General features: G+C 37.1%; 1 protein-coding gene across 4 annotated transcripts; it reads right to left on the reverse strand.

Annotated features, from left to right (window-relative positions):
* Positions 1 to 320: 320 nt before the first annotated feature.
* On the reverse strand, positions 321 to 16,261 carry EMB1865 (CRS1 / YhbY (CRM) domain-containing protein). Of its 4 annotated transcripts, none has more exons than XR_736133.3 (10): positions 15,227 to 16,261; positions 13,568 to 14,033; positions 13,335 to 13,465; positions 9,180 to 9,524; positions 6,404 to 6,560; positions 6,032 to 6,324; positions 5,636 to 5,695; positions 1,801 to 1,884; positions 1,529 to 1,689; positions 321 to 417 (listed from the first exon to the last, which is right to left on the reverse strand). XR_736133.3 is itself a non-coding variant. In XM_010266823.3 (9 exons), exons 1-9 carry the CDS (start codon positions 16,115 to 16,117, stop codon positions 1,600 to 1,602), a joined length of 2,517 nt encoding a protein of 838 aa, XP_010265125.1. In that variant the 5' UTR covers positions 16,118 to 16,261; the 3' UTR covers positions 1,330 to 1,599. The 4 variants fall into 4 exon arrangements, 1 of the variants encoding a protein (XP_010265125.1); XR_016085768.1 differs by having other exon boundaries at positions 321 to 492; XR_736132.3 differs by lacking the exon at positions 321 to 417 and adding an exon at positions 518 to 822.
* Positions 16,262 to 24,005: the final 7,744 nt, after the last annotated feature.

The following is a 24,005-nucleotide window of genomic DNA, read 5'->3' on the forward strand; positions in this document are numbered from 1 at the left end:
TGACCATCTGTTTCATTCAAGTTCAGTTTGAAACATGAGGTTAGTGAAGCAAATCTGGAAACCATCTAGAAAACAGAAGCTCAACTAGGAGTAATCCCACTGTTTTTAACACTAGAAATCTAAAAAACTCTCCACTCTCCACTCTCCAGAGCGAGATCTATGCATTGCAACATCAGAACGATCATTACAAAGGACATACGTGCTTACAGGTGACAGGAAATACACATTGGCAATTTTTCAGTCTAAAAATCATGTAGATGTGTGCCGTGTTCATTCATCTGCCAAATTAATGTCAAGTCCAAAGCAAAGAAAGCCAGCGATGATGAATATATGCACTCTCATTTGCAACTACTTGAATGTTTCTCAAACAGGTTTTTCTCAAGTCTGGAGCAGCAGGAGCTGCAGTTTCATCTCGAGCTACAACTTGCAACAATGTTTATTTAGATGATCAGTAAGTACCCAACAATGAAATGCCCCAGTTAAAAAGAGCGCCTACAAAAAATATCATCATGACAAATTGACTAAAACATCAGAGCAATGCATTACTTCTGGAACTTTCTAAGTAGAACATCATTCCGACAGCCCAAATCTTCTGGAGTAAAAATACGTACTTTAGACATTAATAGACAAAAGAGAAAAGAAGCATGTATCTTATAAATTATAATATGCTCCAAGTTGACTTCTGACCAAGTTAGTGTCCACAATGGGAGCCATTCGATGGTGGTTCTTAATCTTCAAGTGTGGAACGCATTGCGAGTTGGGGCAAGCACCATTTTAGAAGTCCTGTAGCCCCAGAAGAAAGCACTTTCTTCTTCTCGGCAGCTACATTATTTCATTACAGAAGCAACTCTTCACACTCAGAAATAATCATTGTGCCAAAAAGCCAATAGTTTTAAGCATTAAGCTAAAAAAGAAAGGGAAGAGAGATAAAGAAAAAACAAAACACTATAAAAACATTTCAATTGGAGATGATAAAGGTTAGGAAGATTACCCTTCTCACTGCAAGCTTCAAGGTAGTTACATTGGCAAAAGGGAAGTTTAATTTAATGGAAGCCTCCAATAAGTAGTAGCTATTTTAGGAGGTATCAAGGGATCAAAGTGAAATATAATAAATATATTCCACTGGCCACTGGTATAAGCATTGGCTCAACTTGAGATATTTTATTCTGCTCTCATAAGCTTCTTGTAACACTGCATGATTGGATGATACATGCAAATATGTCTGAAATGCCTTTCATACTTAGGAGAGTAGTAGGCTAGTAGCAAGAATTTAGCTGATTCATCAGCCAAACAAGTATGCATAGGGAGCTAAATTCTAAGATTCAAATATTCAAAAACTTAATCCATTCTTTTCTTATTTTTTTCCATTCATCAAGCATTCAAATGATGATCACATCTTAGATGAGAGCCTATGAATTAAAACTATATAGGAAAAAACATAAAACGGTTTAACACATGGCTTTCAAACACCCAACAAATGATTACCTTGATAAGACATTGGGAATCCAATAAAAACGGCATCCCTTACCTTTGGAAAAGAATTTCAAAAGAAAATGCTCCAACTCTCCTTGCTACAAAGATCATGGCTAGAATAGCTCTCTAAAAATCTGACTCATCATCATCTTCCCACTCAACATCCACATCATCCTCATCACCATCATCCTCCATAGAGGAACCTTCATCTTCACTCTGCATTTGCATGCTGAGGTTTAGCTGTATTTTAACTTAAGCTCGGGAAAAACCATTGGTCCTTTATATTTGACACTGAATAAACCAGTTGCCCACAACAAATTATCTCACCTCAGTGAATGCTGAAACATTATCAAATCTTCTTGGATCCTCTTCACTCCAGGTGTCTTCATAATCTACATCTTTAGACATACCCTGTCAAAAGTGGAAACAGTGGGTTTTCACATTGGTGAAGTAATGAACAGTGGTAAATAAGAACAGTTCTCTGAATACATATGGTTATCATGCTAAATTAGATTACATCTCAAAAATAGCAATTATAGACAAACAGACTTAGACACCACTAAAAAAACTTAAAAAAAAAACTGCAAGTCATGAAAAACTTAACCACCATGTGGATTTCATATTAGTTCTGTAATGCACAAGGTGGAGTCCATGGGACGTGGGAAGCATTTTCAGTAACTCTTGTTCAACCAAAAAGGGACAAAATCTTATGGAGGTGCACATGTTTGGGAAGAAGGGAATAACAAAATTTTTAAAGACAAAAACCAGACCAATGATGTTCTAATATAAGGCATATCTGTTAATGTAGTTCATTGGTGAAGATTTTGGAAGCATTCAACCCTTCTCTGTTGATATCATTAGGACTTAGCAAATGTGGCTGCTTTTTCCTCGGCAATAGTAACAATTATCAGATCTAGGTTTCTCCCATCCAAGAACTTAGTCAACTTAAACTTTGATGACTGTAGTTTGAGCAATCCAGGATCATCGGGCATTGGAGTGTTTAAAATGGTCATAGATGTGGAAGATCCAAAACAAGCAATGGAGGTTGTTGGTATTTCTCTGTAGTTACAGGTGAAGACCAATTTCTTCAATCTTGTGATAAAACTGATCTCCCTTGTATCAGACTTTTAGCTCTTCAAGAAGGTGCTTGAAGCACCAGGTTCCCTGAATCCTTCACTCGTAGGACATTCCTACCAGAAGTGTCACCTAGAGCTTTATCTTCCTCTTGCTTCTACTGACAAAGTGACACCTTTGCTAGTCTGGACCCCTTCATATTCCACATCCAGGGACACAACATCAAGGGGGATGAAGAATTAGTCCCAAACTCTGGAGTTTCACCACCCACCAAATAATAGTCTGATTCTTCATTGCTGGAAATCACTAAGCAAAGGTTCCTGTCAAGTGTTTCATGGTCAATCCACTAGAAAAAACTTTTCCCTCCTTGATAGTTCTCTTTGGTAGGGAACTTAGGCCGCATTTGGCATTCCTTATTTTAAGGACTTATCTCCTTTTTGCTGTTAAAAACTCAGTGTGCATAGGGGTATTTTAACTGCAAAAAGGAGATAAGTCTCAAAAATAAGGAATGCCAAATGCAGCCTTAATCTCTAACTTAAAAGTTAAAACAACTTTTACACCTCTTACAAAATTCCAAATATGTCCTAATGTAGTCTCATCAAACACCCTAATAACCATGCCAGACCAATTGATCTTTTTGGTAAAGATCATTTAGTTGCTCTAACCTATCTCTCAAGCCCCTCTATAGCATGGCTTTTGGCCCTTAGAAACTGCCTTCTGATACACATATTAGCAACCAATGAGGGTTTGAGAGGGAAAGATGTCAGCCCCTCTGTTTCTGTTTCTCCATTTGAGAAAGCAAAGAGTTGGAGAATCCAAATTTTCACAGTAATCTGACTAACTAAGGGTTACCTCTAGAGATGGAAAGGTATGAACAGCAATAATCCAGTCTTATTGGCAGAAAGTTTCAAATCAAACAAATGGTCAAAAATAAGAAAACTGGAGAAAGCACTACTAGAATCCTGTAAGGACTCAAAACACCCTTTTTCTTTCCATCAGCTTTCCGTATGTTTCTGCATCCTTGGTGCTCTCCCACACAACAGTTTCAAGTAAATCAATCTCCTGCCATAAGGATCTAAACATAGAGTAGTATACTTCTAGAGGCTTTTTCCCCGGTCTCAAACTATTGACTTCATTTTTCAGCTTGTATGCCACTGCAACATTCATCTTCTGAGAATATGTTTCAGCCACACTATCCCATACTTCCTTGGCTGTATCCATCCACAGGTGGTGCTGGCTAATATGAGATTGCATAGAATTCACAAGCCACCTTATAACAGTGTAATGTTCCTGGGTACACTTCTCAAAACTAGGGTTATCTTCTTTAGGTTTCTGCCTCTACTACACACATGAATCCTCAAAGATTGTGACCAAGCTAAATAGTTGGTGCCATCTAGCTTTACTTTGATCATAATACCCAGTAGGGATTCTACAAGCCCTCTCGAATCAATTCCGGGTTCACTATTCTGCTTTATTTCAACTCCAGATGACTCCAATGATCAAAATAAAAACAAATGAAAACAACTAGAGACCCAAATTAAGATCTTCCAAAGCATAGGAGGGGAAAACAAGCAAAAACAGGGTTTCACACTGCCCAGCTACCTGGGAGAAACTGAGAAAACTTAACTGCTCCTACCAGTGAAGTCAGAAATCTTACCAACCTGGATCAATCTCACTAAGGTTGTCCAACAAGTCTTTTACACCCTAAGCATCACTCTGGGAGGACCCCTTTGACCCTCAACTCCAATTCCTCTCTAGTCAGCTAGGGTTTTGAGATAACCCTCCAAGAAGCTTCTTGGGCATCCAAAACTATTCTGAAAAGGATCCACAAGTCAAGCAGGAATTGGAGGTGTAATCTGAGGGGAAAGGGGGAATATTTGCTGGGCTTACAGTGGTCCGATTGGGAGGGCTGATGCCACAAAGGCAGAGGTATTGGCTGCACTCACAGGGATTCACCTTGCCAAACGGCTAGGTTTATCCTTCTTAACCATTAAAGGGGATTCTGCAAATACTATAGCTTGGTACCCTGGAGACTAGCCCACTTCTTAGCTGAAGCCAGGGATATCTTAGGCTCTATGAATGTGAAGTTGGTCTGGATTCCTAGGGAGTAAAATTCTGTTGCTGATACCCTAGCAAAATCAGGGGTCTCTAGAGATTTCTTGTTTAGTGACAGTTGTTTGCCTTTGTAATCCTGCCAAGCCATTCTTGGCTTCAGTACATCCTCTCATGTACTTCTGTTTTCTTCTTCTTCAATAAAAGTTACCTTTGCTTCAAAAAAAAAATCTCAAAAAAAACTTCCACCAACTAGGCCGAATGAATCACCAATCAACTACCAGTTTAGTTCTCCATACACACTGTGTATGGGATTAAAGAAAGAAAAAAGAGGTAGGGTTTCTCTGATATTAAGTTGTCAATCAAAGCTGTAATAATCTGTGTTTAATCAAAGAAATCAAAAGAAAAATAAGTCTGAAACAGCAAGAAGAAGAGAGAAGAAAGAAGGGAAGAAAAAGTTTTGGAAGAAGAATTATGGCCGACTCCCAGCCCATTAACCATGTTTTATTACATTTAAACATAAATAAAAGGAAGTTCACAAGATTGCCCCTAGTAAGGTAGCTGCAAGAGTAAGCAATAAAAAGGGGCCTTAGGCCCATAACAACTAAAACCTAAGAATAAAAGATAAAAGGAACTAAGAGCTGTTCACCCAACATCTCAACACCAATGAATATAAAGAACGTTATATACAAGAAAGACAGTCCCTCAATTAGACTGCCTCCTACCACCTAACCCCTTTCCACACATGTTACAAAAAATCAATTAGATGGTTGTTTCACAGAGTTTAATTTATTCCTGTTTACCCTGTTCTTTGCTAAGGAATCAGCAAAAGTTGTTTGCTGATCTATGCACAAGATCCATTCCAAACAAATCCTGTATTTACACACAGGCAAAGGATGGAAAAACCATCCAAAGAAAAAGAAATGTATTGGTTTGTCAAGAAAGGAAACTAGCAATTGTATGCATGAAATAACTAATTTTGTTGCCACCAGAGCTTCATCATATTATAGAAATAGCAATGAGTATTGATGCTTACAATTTCTGATTTCATCTGCTCAATTGTTCTCTCCAATTCAGTTATGTGCTGACTGAGTGCCTGCACATATTCATTAGTTTAAAACATTAACATATACAGGGAAATCAAGAACTGGAATGTGTAAATTTAGATCAAGAACTGGCTATCTAAAAGAATGATGCTCCAATAGATTCTATGAACATCAATAAAAAGTATAAAGTGGGAAAATAGGGATATGTATGTAATTGTAAATAAAAAAAAAATGAAGAGGATATGTGGCAGGGGGCCAACCTAACACTTTGGGTGTCCAGCACCCTGTTGTATATCACTATTCTTTCTTTAAAATCAATAAAGACTCTGATTGCTATAGTTAAAAATAAAGAAAAGGAAATGATAACATGGGAAAGATGATTGCACCTCATGGCGCTGCATGGCAACTGAACGCTTTAATGCTTTTGCCTTTGTCAGAAGGTTCCTTGGTCTCAAACTAATGGGTCGTTGATAATTCTTTCCACGATAATAAATAAGAGCATAACCTTTAGGGACTCTTTCAATTGCTACCAATATGCCACCACTCTCATACTCTAACAACCTTGCTGTGTCTTCAACAAAGGAAAGAGTCTTCTGCTTGGATATCAGTTTCACAAGTTCCCTATGCTTCCAATGTAAGTGCATGTTTTCAATTACTCCATCAAAAACACCACGTATGCCTGGCATATTAATAAACCATAGAGCACGAGTTATTTCAGTTAAAACAGAGCTTATACTAACCAAAGAAGAGGAACTTACCAAGAGGTAAATATGCTTTCATTCTCAAACCAACCCTCCGGAACATAAACCGTTCTTCATCAGTAATTGTTTCTTGGTCATCAGAAGGACCAACCGGAACCATGGATTTTTCTATCTTTGCTAACAATTTTTCTGCTCTTAATTTTTTAGCTTGTGCCTGTCACATATAGAATGGCCAGTTCATTCAAAAAGAAAATGAAAATTACTGGTAAAAGTAATGCAAAATTAATGCACCATAAACCACAAGAAAAACATCATATTTGGTTTCATATCTAGAAATGCAGGTTTATGCAATTTCCACATGGATGGCCACTAACTGCACACAAAGCTTTCCAGAACTTAATTATGGTTGTCTAACCGTTAAACTGAACCTTGAAGGCCTATTCGAGAAGAATGCAGCTACTTTGGTTAACACCTCAATGAAAGAGAAGCAAATAAAGAGAGTTCTCAAAATGATAGAGAACAGAGGTAAAACTATGCTATGCATGGATTGAATCTCTGCAGGTAAAATTCCAATATGTGTTACTTTTCAAGTTCAACTAGCATTAGCATAAGTTAAAGTTAAGCTCCAATGGAACACATTTTTGGGGGAATCCCCTTTTGTAATACAAACACATTTTTCAAAAAAAAAAAAGAAAGAAAAACCCCCAATGGAACACAGAGGGACACAGAAAAATAGAAGAAAATAAATAAAATATTCTAGATGTCTGGTCAAGAACAGATAGTCCATGGAGATGAATCATAGCTACCACATATGGCTTGACACAGCTAGGATGGGAGCTATGAAAGTTACTACTTATTGTTCCGAAATTAAGCAAGGAATAGTTCATTAAAGAAGTTAGATATAGATAGGGAAATGGCTCTAGATTTCAATTCCAGATGGATACTTGGTGCAATCTTTGACCTCTTAATGACATTTTCCTCCACCTTTACACATTGCTGCCAAATGACAATGTAAGATACTGCTACTAGATAGGTGCAAACAATGTGGTCTAGGAATCTATTTTCAGAAGACTTGAGAGTAGAACCCATGGAAAATTCACTTTTGAAGCTGCAGAACAACAATTCCAGGCCTCCAGATGCTGTTTCAAGGTCTGCTTATAGGATGGATCAGAGTTTTTTTTAGATGCCATCATACAAAAATCAGAAACAGATTAAAGCTGACCACTCTCATCTCTACCTTTTACTCTAGTTTCTTTACAGAGATGCATCAGAGAAATCTTCTGTGAGAACAAAATTTCCAAATTTACAGATACAGGAAACACAAGTCCCAAGGTAGCATTTAAGGTTTGGGCAATGCTTTAAAATCCAATGCAGATGTTGACCCAAAAAGCTAGCTGGTGGCAGGTTTGATGGTCCCAACCAGCTGGTAAAATCAAAATCATAAAAAACCTGGGATCTGGTCAACTATTCATATCTCTTGTTCAACCTCCAGGGTCAAAGGTGGATTGAAAGCACACTGGTTTGGTTTGATGATTATGCAAATATAGAATCAAGAAAAGAATCTATAAATCAAGACATCAATGTTCTCCTGACTTCCTAACCAATGGAAATTTTGTAATTTTTGGGAGGTTCTAATTTTGGTTAATTTGAGACTTTTAAAAGCTAGTTTCTAGTTTGTTGGTGTCTCAAGAATAAGGTTAAGCATCTTAAATAGTTGTATAGTAGTTTAAGTTGCATCACTTTTATTTCAGCCTCATTAAATTGGTTATTGAGTTATCCATCCAACAAGACCAAGATCTTTGAATCCATCATGTTTTGAGAGACCTTATTTTCCCTATCTTCCTCCACATTAGATCTTAATTTTTTCTTTCTCGCCCTTCTATTCCACCAATGCTAACTGCTAGGAGCTTAGGACCTTCTTCTACTCATGGATTTACCAATCACAGGTTCTGTTTTATGCAAAGAAATGGGAGATTATTCATAAACTGTAAATCCAGTACAGTGTAATGGGCCCACCATTCAGTCATATTTGACATTAAATTCTGCTTCCTGCATACCGTTCAGGGCATGTTACGGATATGGAAGCTTCGAGCTAAGTAAAAGGGGGGATAACCATATTTTTGGGTGTTTTGGGGAGCAATGAATTCAAGGATTTCCTTGTAAACTCTAGCTCCAAATGTATAGCAACTAATTGTAGAGGAATTTATGTGCACACATTATAGTTTCTTAAATATAGCAATGCAGTTATACATTATCATTGCAAAATGATGATGATGATGGTGATGTATTCATAAAAAAAAAATGATGATTGATAAATTATTAATTTGGATTATTAATACACTTGTACACATGCATTAGGGAATAGAAACACCTTGCCTCATGTCTTAAAAACTGGTGTTAATATATATGCTTGATTGTAGAGAAGATCCTTGGGAGCTTCTTTTTGTCGTCATTTAGGGTGGAGAGACAATGCCATAAAGCTTCTCATGAGCTTCTTAAAAGTCCCTTGTCCAACTCGTGACAAGTGGTGTATTTTGCAAAAGATGGCACATTTTACATACTCCAGGGTTTGTGGAAGGAGAAAACAGGATAACCTTTTATAAGGAAAGATAGAACCATAAATAGAATTGCAGAGATATCAGATTACAGATTGGGTTGGGACCTAGTGCTAACGACTTCAATGGGCTTAAGATAGTCAACGTTTGGGAGGGGTTGGAAAGAATATAATAGCTTGCCTATCTATTTTTATTGAAGGAAATCAATGGAAAACTACAATTATAATATAAGGCCCTCATTGATTTCCATATCTGATATTCAGAAGGGAGATGCTTACAACAGTTAGTTTATGTTCTATTCGCTTGACTGCCTTGGCATTCTTGGCCCTTGAAGCTTCTTCTTTCATCTTTTCATGTTCCTCAGCAGATATTTCTCTTCCCCATCGAGCTTGAGCTTCACGATATTCAGACAAAGTGCCTGCAAGTGCTTGTCCTCCAATTTCTTCCACATGGGCAGATACAACTGCTCCACTGCGTGCCTTCTCTTCAACATCTTGAATTTCTTTTGTCAATTCCTGTCTTTCTGCTAAGGCAAAAGCCACACTTGTTGGGAGGAAATCTTTCCCGCGGTATATGACAATGTAATACTTGTTTCTAAGCAGTAAGACACCACCTGTTAATTTCTGCAAAACAATTAACATATCAGTATATACCTTTGGGTATTTTTACTGCTTCTATATAAGGATAATATAGCATAAACAAGAGGAGATAGTATATCCAATGCAGAAGGCAAGCTACACCAAAAGAAGCATGTGAAAAGTTCCATCAATCTCCCTAGGGGCATTGCAACTATGAGAAATAGGGATACAACTCCATTTCCTGAGGTCCCAGACACAGATACAGGAATGGCTATATGATATGAGCTTACAATAATTAGAGCAGGATGGGCACAATGGAGGGGTACATCCAGAGTCTTATGCGATAGGTGAATACCACTTCAGCTAAAAGAAAAATTCTATAAAACAGTTGAAAACTATGTTGTGTGGAGGAGAGTGTTGGGCAGTTGAGAAACAGCATGTCCAAAAAATGTAGCAGAAATGAAAATGCTTAGATGGACGAGTGGTCAAACTAGAAAGGGCAAGGTTAGAATTGAAGTCATAAGGACCCTAGGAGTGATAAAATGAGAGAAAGTAGATTGGGATGGTTTGAGCAGGTGCATAGAAGACCATCTACAGCACCTGTTAGAAAAGTGATCTGCTACAAGTTAAAGGGGCTAGAAGAGCCAGGGGCAGACCAAAAAGGATTTGGGTGAAGTAATAAGAAGTTATCAAGCATCCATAATTTATCAATGGATACGGCACTGAACGAACGAAATGGTGAAACCAGATTCATATAGCCAAACCCCATTGATACCCCAGACCTGAAACACCTAAGTTGCCTAAACAGTAGTCATCAAAGTTTAGTTTTAATTTACTTGTCTTTTCACATGTAGCTGGCTGCTGGCCACAACTTGCCCCTTAGGCCTCCTTTGTTTCACAGATTTTGGAAGGGGGGAAGTAGGTCAATGGGATTTTGATTCCCATTGACTAACTCTTCCATGTTCTTTTTCAAGATTTAGGTGGGACCCACAATAAATGCCTTTCCCTTGGGTATCACTTACCCGGGAAAGTGTTACCCTTCTCCCACTTGGGAAAGTTAACTTTCCCAAGTGGAGAGTAAATGCTCAAAATATAATATGTCAAAAATGCCCATTAAAAAAAATAATTCAAAAAGCATGGACCTGGACCCAAGGGTAAAACTGACAAAACATAGAAAAATTAACCACTTACCTGGGAAGGTGGGTGAGGCAAAAGAACATGGGGAAGTTGAAAGGTCTCATTTACCCGGGTAAATTTAACAAAAAAGAACATGGGTAAATACACTTACCCGGGTAAATGATTCCTGGGTAAATGGCCTCTTTCTAAACGAACAAGGCCTTAGTGATTTAACCATAGTGGTTCCCTTTGAATTCCTTGAATAACAAAACCCAATAGGAGATTCTTACTGATAATAACTCTATCAGGTCTTGGAAAGTTTGTTTCTTATCCTCAAGAGATCCATTATTTCTTTCACCTGAAAGGCTTCATTATAGTTGCTCTAGTACAATGCCACATCATCCTTTGCTTTTTATTTTTTTTTTTGTAATTAGTTGCAACAATCCATCTGAGAATAAATGAGAAATATCTGATGGTAGCATTCAAGTAGCTCCAAAAATAAGAAGAAAGTGATTCTATACCTGAGATGCATATTGATAAGACAGGAAAAAATGATTGACACTCTACCACTCCTGAGGCATAGGATGCACACATGGGGATAGGCACCAAGCTTTTTGCATCCTTTGAAGAATCTCATCCATGTCGATGGTTTCTAATGCAGTAATGTGGCCTCCCAACAAAATGCTTTCAGCCTTGGTGAAGAGGGGCCAAACGTGGCTTTATGGGGGAAAACTATGGGGTACTGGGTTTGAGTGAAAAATTTGAAGGAAAACAATAGAACAAAACCCTAGGATTAAGAATCAGATTCTTTTATCAATTCCTAGAAGAACATAAGAAGATATGTGACTTGATGAGTTTCCATTACTCTTGATCCTCTTATAAGGCCCAAGTCCTAAGAGAGACCAACTTCCAAGTAAACAATATCAGCAATGGATTCACTTTTGTGATTGAAAGGCAAAGATTATAGTTATGCTTTGTTATTTTTTTTTTCCGGTTTTTTTCATAGGTAGTTAACAGGTACTACACAAAGCATGCGTAGCACAACCCAGAAGCCCATAATAGAAATATATAACAGTCAGTTCAGATTTATTCCTAAGACTATAACTTGTTCAAAGACACTTAGACACCTTGATGACCTAGATTGGCCAACCAATCCACAGCTTGATTTGCCTCTTTGTAAACATGACTATACAATATCTCCAAGACTCCAACCCAGCTTCCTGTGCAATATCATGGCAATAATGAACTATGCTTCATGTATTCCACAGAGGTTCTATAGTTCTTGTTTTGTGCAATATCATGGCAGTCATGAACTATACTTGATGTTCTTCACTGTTGATAGTCCAAGGTGAACAGAATTACTATTGATTTGCAGTGTCATCCTTGTTGCAGGTCCAAATAACTTTTCCATGTTTGATCAATAATCCAAGGTGGACTATTATCATTGTTATTGAATATTCTCCCATTTCTACTCTTCCATATAGCCCACAACCACACAACATACACATGGCCTTTTCCCATAGTTTAGGAATTGTACTCGCTATCCTACTCTTCCAACTTGACTAGAGATTAATGTTTCTCTTCTTTGAATTAATGATAAGTATGGTTAATCAGTTACTAATCAAAAAAGATTCTATGGTGTGCAAAGTAAAGTAGCAGGTCAGCCTACCATGATTCGCCCTAAAATTCCACTCTAGGTCTTGAGATAGGATGATATCTAATATGCCAGACAAAAAATTAAAAAAAAAAAAAAAGGATGGATAGTGTAATACCAATTAATGTAGGACTTAAATGAATCAAGGATGAGCCTAGGATGGCTAGGATAGATATAGAGGTGATTTTAGGACTAAAGATAGGGATTGATCAGGTTAAAAAAGGCCTCACTCAACTCTCAAGGGATCACTACAACACAAGAATTGCAGATTTGTCCTAAGACAGTGAAAATTTCATAATATGGAAACTTGGTCTAGGAAGACTAGAATGGGTGTTTTTCAATGAAATTTCATAAGTAGGTTTAGAATGGATGATGGTAGAAGGTGACCAAGTTTGGTTAGGTTTGGAGTAAAAAAGCTCACTTAGATCAGCTCTAATCTTTTGAGAAGTTGAGTGCATGCCTTTTGATGACAAATTCATTGTTGTTTCTGGATGTAATAACCTCTCAAAAGAAGAAGATGGAGTGCAAAAAAAGGAGAGAAAAACCAAAGATACTCAACATGTACCATTAGCTACAAGATCTCAATTAAACACCATTAATTAATCATCTTTACATTTTTGCACCAGGCACATACATGTACAGACATTATAGGAGTGGCCATTTGCCAATCTACTAGAACAAGGAAAAACAAAAATTATAAGACTTCCACAATCATAAGAAAACTCAGTAACTCTAAACTATTTATTCAATGACTGAAACTTAAAAAGCAACTAAACTATGACTAGACAAATCAAACAACTAAGACCAGATTCCACAGACAAGATGGCCAAAATACCCTTACAGTTTAAAGATACAAATGTACATAAAATTTTCAAAAAAAAAATCCAGGTTTTGCTTCTTTGCTCCTAGAACAGATAGCTACACCAGAATTTTTATAATACGTATCATGCATTATTGTTGTTGTTGTTGTTTGGTCATTTCAAAGTAAGCACTTTGACAAGGAACCACAATTTAATCACACATTTAACCTTGGTAAATCATGTTATCAACATCTGCGGCATCCTTGGACAGGGAAAAAGGGGCACCTTTAGCTCCTCAGCCATCAATTTGTTGTTTGTATTTTGAATACCACGCTTGACAGCAATCTTTGCAACAAGGCTTTTATCCCAGAGTTTCACAATTGCAGCTGCCAAACCCTGATGATTTCTGTTTCTCCCTTTATGATGAAAAATGTTCAGGATGAAAGTCATAAGTAAATGAGAAAGCAAGGAACCACATCCATTGAATTTACAACCATAGACAAAGAGTTGAATAGTACCAAGGGCAAAATGACAAGGAAGTGATTTGGCAAGCTTCCTTAAATTGGTCATCTCTGCATTTGTCAGTCGTGGTCTCATTCCTGTTGGGAGAAGTCTAAAGGGTGTCTTGTAGCTAGGAATAGTTTGAGGAAGCAAGTCAGCATCAACTGGTAAAATTCCAGTACCCCACCAATCAACAAAGCGAGGACCTAACCCATCTAGCAGGCTGTTATATTCTGCTTCCTCTTCTGTCATGCTTTCAGCTTGATTTGGATTCTGAACACCTGGATCTTTCTTTTCTGGAGCTGACATAATATCATTATTGATCTTTGAAATTGAATTGGCAGAAGATGAAACATCTGGGACAAAAAGAGCATTGCCTTCACTTTCAACAGTCTTAAGTCTTGAAAAAGGTTCATAGTTACTTCCCCGATACACCACCATAATGCTTCCTGATCTCCATATAACCAGTCCTCCTGTTCGGCGCTGACCAGCACAAGAGGCAGTTAAAACAAGGTCCTCAACTATTTCTCAGTAACTATCTCTAAAAAGCAAAAAGATAAATAACAAGAATGGGAAGAAAAAAAGCAAGTAGAGTTCTTCAGATTCAGAAAATAGATCACCATTCCCCATTAATTGGTTGCTGGAAAAGGAACAATATTTGATCTTTTAATTCAAAAGAGAAAAAAAGAAAAAGCAAATCAATCAACAATGCCTTAATCTAAGGACTATTTGGGGTTGGTCATACATATTTTCCTGCCAATCCAATCCATCTGGGATTCTAGGGCTATATCTTCTATTGAAAAATTAGTCAAATCTCTCTCACTACCTCAACTCGTTCATTCTGGTCTACAAAGGTAAAAATAAGGATGTAGACATGTGTTTTTTTTTTGTAATAAATATGTAGACATGTGATTTCGAGAAACCCCAATGTAGGATTCAGTTCTAAGAATATTTATAGAATACAAAGGCACAAAAAAATGTTGGAAAAGATTATGTCAGAAGATTGGTTAAAGATAAGCTACTGTTTGATGCGTTTTCATTTTAAAATTTTGGGATGCATATACTTATATTTTATATCTAAATATACTTGTACTATGTTAAGTTGTACGGTTTAGGTTTATAAACTATAAGCAAAATTCCCTACCTTTCTCTCTCAAAAAAAAAAAAAAAACCTTAAGTTCAGTTCTAAAAAAAAAAAAAGATATAGTAAAAAAGTTTGGTTAAGGAACAAAAACGTGATTTAGAAAATAATTCTACAATGATAAGTTCCTGTTTAATACTTTTACGTTTTAAAAGGTAGGTAGGCATAAACATAAGAGCATCGTCATTAAAGAAAAAAGAAGATTTCAAGAAAGGTAACAATTAGTCTCCCAACTATTAAGAGGGGAAAAAAAATCAAAACTCCCTACCCCCAAAAAATCTATAAAAGAAAGTTCAAAAGCAAGATAACAAGATCAACAAAGCTCATTGAGATTTAGTAACCAGCATCCGAACAGTATGTCCAAAATGAAAGAACAAAGAAGAATGCTCTCAACCTATCTGTAGATTCCAGATAGCTAACATTAACAATGCTCATTGAGATTCAGTGACCAGAGCCCCAACATTATGTCCAAAACGAAAGAAGAATATACCAAAATAATTCAGTGTTCAAATCAGCAATCAAGAAATTCACTCACCTCAACAATTTCAAGGGCAGTCTTCATATCATGTGCAAGCGTCTCATGGAACTTGAGCCTCACCAATTCCGACTTCCTCCACTTCTCATGAATCTTCTCGAGAATCACCTGGGTAACACCTGCTTTCGGTATATTAACCCTTTCCCTAAGCGTCATCCCAAGAGTCCTCAACCTCCTCAACTCTGCATCCTCAATTGTCAATTCTGCCAATGTTGGCGCTTTCACTCTCTTCTTCTTTTTCAATCCCCTTCCGTCCTCTTCCTCGCTCTGGTCGTCTTCATCCCTTTCCCACGGCAAAAGCATCTTTCCTTTCTCATCTTCATCTTCATGAAGAATTGAATCAGGCCTACTCCAAGTCCGTTTCAACAAGTCCCCCAATTTCTCTTCACCACTGAGCGGCATTTCCTCGTTACTCTCCCCACCAACCTCCTCGTCTTCATCATCGGAGCCTAACCCCAGATTTCGCAATCGATGGGCAATCCTCTCAATTGCACTTCTCCCTTTATCTCCGTCGAAGTATCGACTCTCCACCGGGTCCTCCACCTTACGCTGTTTCTCTGAGTCGGCAATTCGATTGACAGCTCCGATAGGAGGGTTAACAGAGGGCCATTTGTTGAGCCAAGGAGCAGAAGGAGTCCTGGATTTGTCAGAAACGGTGGGGTTTCTTCTAGGATTGTCATCGTCCCATGGATAACGCCTGCTCCTAGGGCTCCATCGATCGTCAGCACGGTCGCTGCGTTCGCTGGTTCTGAGAGAAGAAGTGGAGGAGAAGCGACTAACTATGGATAACGAAGGCTTCGAAGAAAACAAGAGACCAAGAGAATGGTGTGAGCGTATTTGGATCGAATTGTGGAGACGAAGTTCTGTGAATTTAGCTGTTGAGAAAGCCATTAGCTTTCCTCTTCTGTTGCTCTTCTACTGGTTAAAGTTTATATTTTCAGCTAAAGCTAGATGATGATCCTCTATGCTTCATGACACTCTTACAATGAAAGTGAAGAAGAAGAAGAAGAAGAAGAAGAAGAAGAAGAAGAAGAAGAGAAATTTGCGCGATTACAGAATGGTGCTGTCAGCAGCTTCAGCGGGAGCTGCAAATCACTACTACGGCTAGCCCGCGAGGTGTGAGACTGAGATATTATGGTGGATGAGGTTGGATTGGATATGTCTTTAGCGAGAACATCTACTAAGGAAAGCAGTCCCGTCGAAGAGGCCGTTTGATAACGGCTGAAGTGGCTGAACTTAATTACTTATTGTCTCATGCTGTTATGGTTTGAAGTTGAAGGATAAATTAGAGAGAGGAAGGATCTCCAAACCAAAAGATCCATTCAGTTAATTCAGTAGCAAAGTGATCCCTCATGTTTTATTCGACAGAAAATAATAAATAATTCCCTCAACTTTATATTTCTCTCTATGTCATCATTAGGGTGGGCACTATTCGATTAAAACAAAAAAAACTGAACAAAAAATTTCGGTTTCGGTTTTTTTAATTTAATTTTTGGTTTTGATTTTTAAAATTAAAAATTTAATTAATAAAATAAAATTTGATTTCATAATATATTTTATAATATATAATATATATTATATGTTAGAATATATAAATAGAGTATATATTATTAAAATTCAGTTTTAATCAAATAATCAAAAATCAAACCAAAAATTTTGATTTTTCTATAATTTAGTTTTGGTTTTTATTTTTTTAATTTGATTTTTAAAATTTAGATTTATTTGATTCGGGTTTAACCGAATAAATCGAATCATTCAATCAGATTTGGATCCATTCCTCTCTATTTTTTGTTCAAAAGCATAAATATGACCTAGGGAAATTTGATAATGTCTTGCAAACATCCAACTTTGGTCTTTGGTGGGATGTTAGTGTAAAACCTTGTATTTTGTATTATTTTGTATCTATTTGCACTCTATAAATTTGCATTTGTACTCTTTTCAAAGTGAGCCTAAGTAAATTCCCCTCTTAATTTGACATGGGCTACCATTCCATGTAGGTACTGGTGGTGCGCGATCTGGAAGCTCCTAGCTAGAAGACTATCTGGGCACTAGTTGCGTAACGAGCTGGACCAAGCTACAAGATAAAGGATCAGAGAACTTGGGGTGGCTAACCCGGCGAGGTCGCTCCGATGCTTAAGTTAGTACTATACTCTAGTTGCGAGCTGAAAGCTTGAATGCAAATAAGCTAATGAGCAAGTAATCGCGCGTACCTCCTTTGTGTCATTGGGGTTGGTGTCTTTATATAGGCATTGTTTGGTGTGGGCCTCACGCACTGCACCTGAGATTTCCGAGAGGTCGTGCCTAACCGGTCTGAGATCCTCGGAGGTAACCGCCATGCATGTTGACCATCCTCCGGAATATCCGATACGTGGGCCAACTTCTGAGAAACCTGGGAATGTTGGGATATGCATGTCGAATTTGTCGGCGAGCACATCTTGCAAGTCCTTAGTCAAGTCGGCAAGCCCTCGAGGGAGGTCGCTCCTCACGTCGAGGTCACTTCGGCCAGTGACGAGGTGCTACAGGTCGGCCCTAGACGAGGTGCTGCAAGCCGACTTAAGTTGTAGTCGAGGCTGCCAAGTCAGGGCGAAGATGAACTGCAATCTATGACTCCAAATTATCACCTAGATGGTGTCTAGGTGTCGTCCAACTGTTCTAAGATGCCATGTGTCATGATGTCATTGGAGGGCCAAATCCACCCTCATCAGGTACCATATTATTGTTTTTTCTTTCTTCTTTTGTTTTTGGTATTTCATGTCACACATTACCACCTAGAGCCTACAATTATGCAGGTTTTATGCTGCACCTCTTCTTTTTAAATTTCAAGGGATGCCAAAAAACACCATCAAAATAATTGGGTAATAGGCAATGGACCACACAAAAAGCCTTCCCCAAACCCTAATGAAGGTGGGATTTGATCCCAGATAGGGGTGTCAATTGGACCGAATTTGGTCCAATCCGATCCGGTCCAATATGGATCCATTATAGATGGATCAGGTCCAATCCAATCAATTTAATACTTTGGACCATTTTGGACCAGTCCAATTCAATGTATGACTGTCCTATCTACTTAGACTGGTTCCAACCCAAAACTGGTCTATTGACACCTATATAATTATCTTCTATCAATGTATTGGATATTGGTTCAATCCAACCCAATCCAATATAAATCCATTATGGATGGACCAGATCCAATCCAATAATACTTTGGACCATGAATTTTCCAATTGTCGTTGAACTGGATAGTCGAACTGTTCAACCCATAAACTAGTCAGGCATCCGGTTTCTTTTCATCCTTAACCCATTCATTGGCCAAAAACTGTTGACTTTGTCAGCAACCTATTGACTTGGGCATTTGAACTAGCAATCCATTTGAACCGGATGGTCAAACCACTGACTCAAAACTGGTGGCCAAAGTGGGTTTAGTCCAAATCGGTTTTTAAAACATTGATTTGAACTATTAAGTCTGGACTCATCCAATTTAATATGTCTTATTGATGTGTCCAATCTGTCCAAATTAATTTTGATTTAGACAAAGTCCACCCCAAAACCAGTCCCTTGACACCCCTAATCCCAGGTCTTACACAACCAGCCAAAGACTTTAGCAACAAGCTAGCTAAGGAAATACTAATATACTTAGACAAGTGAAAAGAAGGTTGTACTTAGGCCTTGTTTGTTTTTCGGTAAGTTATTTATCCGGGTAAATGCACTTACTTTTATTGCCCCAGTAAATAAGGCAATTGTCATTTTAGCCATAAAAATTCATTATTAAAAGGGTCATTTTTGTCCCATTCAAGTCTTAGTGACTTTCTCCCCTGGTGGAAAAGTTATTTACCCACCTAGGAGATGGGTATAGGAAAATAAATTTTTCTTGGTCCCACATAAATCTGAAAAAAGAAAATGAATTTCTTAATCAATGGGAATCAAAATCACATTGACCAACTTTTCCCCCTCATAATTCAAAAAAAGGAATGCCCCCTTAGTGGTAATTCTTTTCCTTCTCTTTCAATAATCCTTATTTCCATTATATGTATTATTTGGGCTCTAGTTATATATGATAAAAGACCCATGTTTGTTACTAAATCTATGTCGCTTAGATATTAGTATAAAAAGTATTCAGATATAGTGCTTTTTCAACATATTTATGGGCTGAACTGTGGAACCCATATGGTTGAATCATCAAGCCCTTATTTGGAGGAACACCGGTTCGATCTCCGGTAAGGTTTTAAAATACTGGTACAGTATAGAGAACCAATTGTCTTGACTTCCGCTTAGTTTGATCATTTTGATGAAGATATGATGCTACAATTTCAAATCGAGGACGAATTAATTTAGAGGTGGGAATGGATGTTATTGGTTGCGTTTGCTGCTGCATCGTGATCATGGGCGTTACCTATCTACTTGTAGGCTTTATCTGCTAAATCTATAGCATTCCCATTTTTCACAAAGCCAAGTAGCCAACCTTGCCAGCCCAAGCGCCAAACGGCCCAAACCATGACCCAGGTTCAATTTTAAGGCTTTGGTTGAACAGGCCCAAGATCGCTTGGACCCGAAGCCAGCCCAAGTCAATGAGGAGAAAGAGAAAGTTTGTTTGGCTGTTTGGAAAAAAAAAAACATCCTGGGCTGTTTTGAAACTTAATGTAAATGACACGTTAATATGAGTGTTTTTTTAAGAATCATTTATTAGAATACCTTCTATAGTTTCAAGCAAGGATTAGCTGAATGTGATGGCTGTTCAGCAGGCTGTGGAACCAATGACAAGGTTCCACGTCAGTAATAAAATACATGAGACTCACACCTTTCATAACGGGGCCCATGAATTTATTACTAGTTCTAACCCGCTCAACAGTCATCACTTCAGCTAATCTGAATTCTATAGTTTACTTAAACATATCTTATAATTTTCATTTTATTAAAACACTCTCTATAGTTTGCAACCTATTTACTTAATCAACCTTTTTCTAAAAAGTATTTGTTTTTCCATCTAAAAATAGTGACATGACCATCTAAAGTGAGTGGAAAAGGTTCTAGGGAATGGGCCCATGATTGTTCAATCCAAACAATATTGACCAAATAGAACAAAAAAGAGTGGTTGCTCATGTCTTATTAGGAGCAAAATTAGTATTTTTATTTTTATTTTCTTTTGATTAAATTTATTCAAATAAACATTAGAGTCAAAATTGTCGTTTTCCATCGTCATCTAATAGAAAGTCGATTAAATAAATTGATTGCAAACCATAGAAGATCTATATCTTTATAAATATATTAATCTAAAAATTGTACGAAGGAAAGCATAAGGATGTAAGAAATGGAATCTAACACTAACTTTTGCCCTTTTTTCCTTAGAAATTACAAGAATGCCACATAAAGACAAACCCCCTTATGTGATTGACTTATAATTGCCCCTATGTTATTCAAAAATTACATAACTACCACATATATGACAATCATTCAAACTTATAATTGCTTCTATGGTATTCAAAAATTACAAAACTTCCACATATAAGATAAACCTTCCAATTTAATTGACTCTAAGGCATTCAAAAATTATAGGAATACCACATATAAGACAAACTTACTTTTTTTTTGTAGCAATGCCCCTATGATATTCAAAAATTATAGCAATGCCATATATAACTATTTATGATCATGCCATCCTATAAAATAAAATGTCATCCCTCTTCTCTCTCTCTTATTCTTTATCCCAACTTTTATTTACTCATTTATTTATTTGTTTATAATTATCTAAGCATTTGTTTATTTAATAGAATTAAATAAATTATTTATAAATCAATAAAATAAAAGAGATTTGATATTGAGAGAAAGATTTTAATGGACATTTATTTTATTATTATTATTATTATTATTATTATTATTATTATTATTATTATTATTATTATTATTATTATCTAAGCATTTATTTAGTTAATAAAAGTAAAAAAAATATTTATAAATCAGTAAAATAAAGGAGATTTGACATTGGGAGATTCATAGGCCATGCTAGGCTTTGCCTTTATATCAATGGAATGTATTCAGGCCCAAGCCTAAGCATGATTGGACCATTGGGCCTAGATCTTAAGCCCAAGCTTGACCTCTATATAAAGCCCCAAGCTAGGCCTATAAATGGTATTCGAAAATCTGAATTCGAATCCAAGATTTGGCACAATCCAAGATATGCATTGATCTGATCCGAAAAATATACAATATATATATATATATATATATATATATATATATTGTATATATAAATTTAAAAAGGAGGTAAAAAATGTAAATAACAAATGAAGCAAACATGAAACATTCGAACCTCTCTGAATCTCTGATCTCTCTCTCTCCGGTCTCCATTTCCTTGCAAACCCTAACCCTAATCCTCCCTTCGCCACTGTCGCCGCCGTCGCCGTCGCCCGAGCAACCACACCAGCTACACCAGCAACTCGACGGTTGAGTACCAATCACCGGCCACCGCACCTCATCCTTTGCCTCTCTTTAGTTCTCTCCCGTATCTCATCTAATCATCTTCTCCTCTATCTCTTCTCTTTCAAATCTCAAATCATTATCGCAGCCGCTCGAGCAACCACCATTACCAACAACAACATCAGTGACGGCAGTCGAGTGACAGTAGTCTTGATAGAAACCACCATCACCGACGACAACTATCATCTTCTCCTCTATCTCTCCTTCGCCGCACTGCCATCGTTAGTGACGGTAGTCTCGACGGCAACCACCATCATCGATGACAACCATCATCTTCTCTATCTCTCCTTTGCCATCGTCGCACTACCATCACCACTCACTAGCCACCACTGCCATCGGTCGATTTCGAATTGAATCGAATATTCAATTTGATAATCGAAATCAAATTCAAACTCAAATATTTGATATCCATCAGATATTGAATCGAATTCGAATATTAGTGTTAATAATCGGTTTCGAATTCGAATCTAGCCTGATTCGATTCGAATTCGATCTGTTTACAGGCCTACCCAAAGCCCAACTAGGAAATTGAGAAAAAAGATTTGTATTCTTTATTTAACAACAAAATTGATTTATTTATATTAAATTGACTTTAAAACTGAAAATTTATTTATTTATTACTTTATTTTATTAAATTAAATATATTATTATCCATAAATTTCTACTTAATTTTAAGTAAATCCTTTTTCCTAAAAAATATTAATTAAAAAGTTTACCTTTTGCAAATTCATTTTTTCCTATACAATAATTTAGCTTTTGAAGTTGCAGGGGCCCCTCCGCTAGTGTTTTAGTAAAACATTAAAATATAAACTATAGGATAGGTTTTAGTAAATTCATGAAACTATAAGAGGTGTTTTAGTAAATGACTCTTTTTGACGACTCTTTCTCATGGGTCAATGGCCATGGCCTATGTGAATGTAGAGTTTTGGGCCCTAATATCAATAAAAATAACATTTTTTAATATAATTTTCAGAATAAGCTAACTTTTTTGAAAAATATCAAATAAGGGCAATTCACCTCCTTCCTCCTGCGAAACCATCGAACCTCCAAAATAACGAGACTGAGACACTAGTTCAATCGAGCACCGATGAAGGGATGGTAATGAACTGCAACAACGATAGGTGGGCCTTTGACACTACATGCATCAGACCTGTCGAATCTTCAATAGATGCAAACCATGGAATTTAAATTTTAAACTGTGGAGAACTAAAAAGTAAATAAATGCAAAGATAAAGATTGAATCATGGCAAACAATCTTGACTTGTATTAGCATCAGAACTTTAATCTTGAATACCCTTACATGAAAGCGAAGATGGATTACAGATAAAACTTAGACCTTTTCATTGTCGAGGTTTAAAAAGTAGAAAAAAGAAAAATCAAAGATAAAATTGAATCGTTGAGAGTAATAAGAGATTGAATAATTGAACTCTATGCTGGCGGGAACTTATAGCGCCAAACCGAGCCAATGTCAGAATGATGAACAGAAGTCAGAACCAATCTGGGCATCGAATGCTTGCTCATCTACAAGATCTCTGCGGGGTTCCGGTTGCATTGAGCATGAGAGAGGAGGAGTTAGGGTTTTCCTGTGACTAGGAACGAGGTATGTGTTTTGTTGAGTTCTACACTCCCACGCTGATTCTCAAACTCGCATACATATACCCTCCACTAAAAATAAGGGCCGCCACGTCATTTAATGTCTTCATCTTTCAAAATTAACAGAACTCGCCTCTTAACGACACTTCACCGTTTGGGTCCTAAGCACCGTTCACAGTAGAGCAGAGCAGAGAGGGAGAAATCACCTTACCTCTCCCTCTCTGCCTTTCTTTGCTGTGAATAACGAGAATATGCTTTGAATTTGAAACAACTCAGAAGGGGGAGATTTGTTCGATAGTTTAGGAGGAAAAAAGAGGTGAACAATATCTGTCCTTATTGGATATTTTTTTTAGACAAATTAATTTATGCTAGAAATTATATTAAAAATATTATTTTTATTGATATTAAAGCCCAAAAGTTGTCCTCCTATGCTAGAATCCCCCTATGCCTTGAAAATCCCCATAGTAGCCATTTAATTTTTACATATATTTTGCCCCTCCTACACACGTTTCCTATCTTTTGGCCCCATCCATATTTATTAAGCTTTGGCCCCACCAATAAAAAATCCTAACTACCATTCTCTTTCTTTAGCTTTGGCCCCATCAATAAAAAATCCTAACTACCATTCTCTTTCTTTAGCTACCACTTGTCATCCCGCCATGCATTGGTTACTCAGGTCACTACTCTCTAATATCCATTTTGCTGGTTGTTAGAT

Source organism: Nelumbo nucifera, chromosome 4, assembly GCF_055504915.1.
Source record: "Nelumbo nucifera cultivar China Antique chromosome 4, China Antique-T2T, whole genome shotgun sequence".
Taxonomy (NCBI): domain Eukaryota; kingdom Viridiplantae; phylum Streptophyta; class Magnoliopsida; order Proteales; family Nelumbonaceae; genus Nelumbo; species Nelumbo nucifera.

Bases quoted from the DNA above. Each gene is read 5' to 3' on its own strand.
- EMB1865 (XM_010266823.3), bottom strand. From the start codon at position 16,117: ATGGCTTTCTCAACAGCTAAATTCACAGAACTTCGTCTCCACAATTCG. The intron at 6,561-9,179 runs GTAAGCATCTCC...TATATGTGACAG, and splicing joins TAGAACATAAACTAACTGTT to GCACAAGCTAAAAAATTAAG. The intron at 1,885-5,635 runs GTAAGCATCAAT...CACTTTTGACAG, and splicing joins AGCAGATGAAATCAGAAATT to GGTATGTCTAAAGATGTAGA.